A 4,847-nucleotide genomic window follows, 5' to 3' on the forward strand; every position below is an offset into this window, starting at 1 on the left:
TTGAGTGCAGAGGCATTTTTTTTCCTGGTTCGTTCGAAACACGCCCCATAACCACAGCTCTATGGAGCAGTATCAGACTCATATTCTGACTAGAATATATGAGTAGGACTACGTCAGGCTAGATTTCATGTCCAATAAACCCAAATATTAGTCTTGCTATGATCAGGTTAACAAAATGGAAGGAAAAAAAACCTAAAGCACAGCGGCTAAAATCTGTTATGACATCGTAGAATAAAATCAACTATATCGTCATTGCACTGTCACAAGTTCAAAGCAACGATATTTACGCTCTACATTTAACCCATTTCCTTGGGGAGCAGTGTAGGGTTAAGGGTCTTTGCTCAGGGACCCAGAGTGGAGTCAAAGGGGATGGAACTGGTACTTGCAACTGCTAGGCCAACACTCCCCTGAAGAATGGTGTCACTTGAAAAGACATTGAATGGAGAACAAAGGCATCAATCCGGCTGCCTCTACACGCTTAGCAAGTGCTCTACCATTTGAGCTAATTCCCCACATGCATAGAATCGTGGGATAAATATTCAACACCTCTAAAAGTAAGAATGTGAAAACCTGAAGTTTGTTGGAAACATTTTGTTTTTAGTAAACGACAGCCAGAGTGAACGGCTGGAGCCCACGCAGAAGTAACCACAACCCGAAGACCCGGAGTCCATCCTGGGGTCCATCTTGGAGTCCATCCTGGGGTCCACCCTTGGGTCCATCCTGGAGTCCATCCTGGGGTCCATGTTGGAGTCCATGTTGGAATCCATCCTGGCGTGCATCTTGGAGTTCACCCTGGCGTCCATCTTGGAGTTCATCCTGGCATCCATCTTGGAGTTCATCCTGGCGTCCATCTTGGAGTTCATCCTGGGGTCCATCTTGGAGTCCGTCCTGGAGTCTGTATTGGGGTCAATTCTCGTTATGAAGAAGTTTAGTGCTGCTGTTGCTGGTGTTATTTTTGTTTGTTTGTTTTTTTGTTATGTGACTGAATGACCCTTTATAGTGTTTCTAAGTTATGTTAAAAGACTTTCACGATTACATTCAGCTCTTGTTCTGTCAGAATGTCTATAGAGAATATTTTTTTAGACACAAGAAGGAATTTTAACGTGTCTTTAAAGCAGGGACGGTAATTTTTTTCAGGTTCAAAAGTTACCCTCTGCTGTATGTGACCGATTGATTAATTTTATTATTCCTTTTATGACGCATATTTTATCAGTTTATTAAAAAGAAAAAAAACTATTTTTGTCATTTTTTTCTGATGCTATATAGGACATTTTTGAGAAAAGAAAATGGTTTAAATCTGATGGGACATCGTTTCTGTCGGGAAGGAAAAAAGCCAGGGTTAATTCAAACTTCTAAACCCAGCTTGGATCCTACTTCTAGGAAACAAAAAGCGTTTTTGCTCCAGGTTTGAACTGCTCCAGATCTGTCTTTCTAGATTATACATCAAAGACTGGAAGGCTTCAGCTCTATGGGGTCTATTTTTCTACTTCCCAGGTTATATTGAAGAAAGATAAAACTATTAGCTAAAATTTTACACATTGTTAGCGTTGTTAAGTTTCCCCAACCTTAACCTATAAAAAATTGAAACAAAGACCGTGTAAGATTTTTCCTGAAATGCTTAGCAAAGGGGAGTCCAGAGTTGAACAGTCAATCTCTGCATCTCCGCTTGGCTCAACACTTGCCAGGCTTTTTATTGAGCAGTCAACACATTACAACAGCAGGTGTTAGTTTTGATTACGCAGTCTCTTAGACATGGCATGAACTTTTAAGATAGGGAACTTGTCTGGTTTCAGCATACGCTTTACAAAAGGTGCCGGGGTTATAACTTTTCACTTCTCTGCTTCTCAAATGAAAAACAGGAAAGCATTCTTGCAAAACATTTGACTGTCTTATGACCTTCATACACTATTTCCAATGATGAGAGTAACATATAGAAAAACAAATGATTGAGAGTAAAATGATAAAAACAACAGCAATCATAATAACTCGAACACACATTAATAGCCAAAAGCAGCAAAGCAATAACATTTCATTTAACTTACTCCCATTTTTATTGGGCTTGGTTGGTACTCGGATGAGCAGGAATTTATTGTTAGATCTCTTTCTTAGTTTCTCTCTGGAGCTCTTAGCTTCAGTTGAAGGAGTCATCATGAAGGCCTGATAAACCAATCAGAGACAACATTGAGAAAATGTCCAAAAAACATCCAAAACCAATAATATAATAAAGCTAAACTCATTCTTACATTGACTCATTGACTCTTAAGCAATCCCTCACACAAAGCATGCTTGTAGTGACAGTGTAGAGGAAAAACTCCCTTTTAACAGGAAGAAACCTCCAGCAGAACCAGGCTCAGCGTGAGCGGCCATCTGCCGAGGCCGACTGGGGTTCAAGGAGACAGAAGCAGAGATAGAAAAAGCAGCTGTAAAAGGCGGCCCCGTCCAGGAAACACACAACCAGGCAGACGATCTCCATCACAGTCAGAGAAACAGGACTACACTGGAAAAACAGGCCAAGCTCAAACATCTACAATATTATTTACAAACAATGTTAAACACAATATGGCAAGTGGTATTTTAATAAACAATATTAGTGACCACTTAATTGTATTTCTAAGCTAAGTGAATCTTGGGATAACCAAGGATAGAAAGGATACATCGGACCCATCCTTCAAATCGGGCAAAAGGGAAGCATTTGTAGGTCGCATAATGAGGAGTCTTGGAATCCGATCAGCCTTTGAATCTGGCCTTCAGAGAATGCATCCCATGAGTCGATGCAATCAGCTGGTTTTCCTCAGACAGGAAGCTTTGAACCAATCTGACTGTATTGTATGCTGCCCTCGCAATGGAGAAGTCGCCTTTGTGATGCTGCTCTGGTGATTTGTTGCATTTTGTCAATAAAGCCTACGAGAAGCTGTTTGGCAGAAAGATGACACCTGAGTTCTGTCCGCCCGCACATTACACAGGTAAGAATGACATCAGCACTACCAGGCCAGAGGAAAAGAATGAGGCTGCATCTGTGATCTCACTAAAACTCTTACACTGCATCACAATAACCCCAGCTTTTAGTGAAAAAATTCTCATAAAGCATACAAAGCAAACATAATAACATGACAAGGGGATGATTTATGCATTAAGTAAAGACAGAAGTAAATTTGAGAACATTATAGATAAGAATATAAAGATGCTGCTTGAACATAGAACAAAAAAATTTTTATTTACAGAATTTAACCAGATCTTTATGTTCTATATTAATTTATTAAATTAGGTTTTACAGTTGACACTCATCTGAGCCATTTTATTAATGTTTTATGCAGCTCACTTGGCTTTACATATTCCAGTTTGTAATGTTCATTATGTATTTTGTTCTGTCTCAGGTGAGCTGATCGGACCGCAGTACCTGTTTCAGCAGACTGGTCAGGCACTGCAGGATATGAACCCCGACTCAGAGGAGACTGCCCGCTTCATTGAGGCGCACGATGAAGATGAGGGCTTCTCTGACCTCACAGATGACCCCACACTGACGGATTTGGAGGTTTCTACCAGCGCCTCCTCCACAGTGGCTCCCTCAGCATATCTGAGGCTGGAGATGCCTCAGATGAAACAATGGTCAGTAGCAGCTACGTGCTAGTGTTGTGTATTTTCACCTGGTTTATTACATCTTAAGCATCAGTTTGGTTGTTGTTAAGGTTTAAATGGTAATTTTGTTTTCTGTGCTAAATATTGACAGGCTCTTGATGACCAGAAGGTGCCTGGATACCAGCAGGTAGACATGCTCGCTGACTACTTAGTGGGGCTTCAGGAGCAGACCTTCCTCTGTCTGACCAACCTCCAAGCGGGCCGCATCATGGAGCTCTGGCACCGGCTGGATGACGGGAAGAAGCACCGGGTTGTGTCTGCAGCACGCCAGGAGATACTTTAAGTGGACGCCTTCAATCGCCAAAGAGCCCTCCAAAACTCCTGGTGTTAAGAGCACAACGCGCTGCGTGCCAGGAGCCATAGGCCGTTTTTATTCGTCTTTATGGTCTGCACCCAGCGCTGGAAAGGAAAGGCAAAGGGGCAGAATCATAATAATTTTGAGGGACTATCGTAAAATCAGGCAGCTGGTGAATAGAAAAGCCAGAGATGCAGGGATCAGAGATTCAGCAGGTGGAAGTGAACCACTCCACCCTGATCCAGTGGCACAATGGCAAATAGTAGAAGCAGGAGCTGTCTGCGCTGCTTCAGGAAACTTCTGTATCAATGGATTTAACTGTGTCAGAAGAACCATTGTTGGACCCAAAAGTGCTGCCTTCTATTCCTGTATCAGTGCTGAACATCAGTATCAGCTGCCAGAGTGTACAGCTAGTAATTCCAAACAAAGGCAGGCACTGTGTGGCATTCCCTAAAGTTGCCGCAAAAAGGCAGCTCTTTGCAGCATCAGCGGTTCTCCTGGCTCCAGCAGGCTGTGCACCCTTGGCTCCCCAGCCTTTGGCTCCTGGGATCCCTCACCAGGCAGGACAACCTGTGGTTCTATATCAGGTTGACCTGCCTGCACAAATGCAGGGAACCCCCAAAAAAAGAGGCCATATAAAAGAACAGGCTAACAGAATTTCATTTTTTTTTATTGACATTGAACATCACAAACATTTCTGTGAATAAATGTAATGACTTTTATTGCCCAACAGTTTTTATAGAAAATAAAGCCAGTTTACACGTCCTTAAAGTGCAATGATTGCAATATTTTTCTGAAAAAAATAAAAATTCATTGTATTTAATGAATTAATGAATGACACTGTTAAACACACATAGATGGATAGATAGATGAGAATATATATTTAATAATCCCAGAGGGAAATTACAGGTTTTTT

At 41.7% G+C, this 4,847-nt stretch overlaps 1 protein-coding gene across 2 annotated transcripts in view; it reads left to right on the forward strand.

Annotated features, from left to right (window-relative positions):
* LOC107104122 overlaps window positions 1–1,324 on the forward strand; it is a 33,526-nt gene extending 32,202 nt beyond the window's left edge. The window contains exon 19 of one of the 2 annotated variants that reach the window (XM_015404041.1): window positions 602–1,324. In XM_015404041.1, coding sequence (XP_015259527.1) covers window positions 602–645 — 44 coding nt within the window. In that variant the 3' untranslated portion in view covers window positions 646–1,324. The remainder of the gene's footprint in view (window positions 1–601) is intronic. The other variant, XM_015404042.1, reaches the window with a different exon arrangement.
* The last annotated feature ends 3,523 nt before the right edge of the window (window positions 1,325–4,847 follow it).

This window comes from Cyprinodon variegatus, unplaced genomic scaffold (genome assembly GCF_000732505.1).
Source record: "Cyprinodon variegatus isolate N-32 unplaced genomic scaffold, C_variegatus-1.0 Scaffold1620, whole genome shotgun sequence".
Classification (NCBI taxonomy): domain Eukaryota; kingdom Metazoa; phylum Chordata; class Actinopteri; order Cyprinodontiformes; family Cyprinodontidae; genus Cyprinodon; species Cyprinodon variegatus.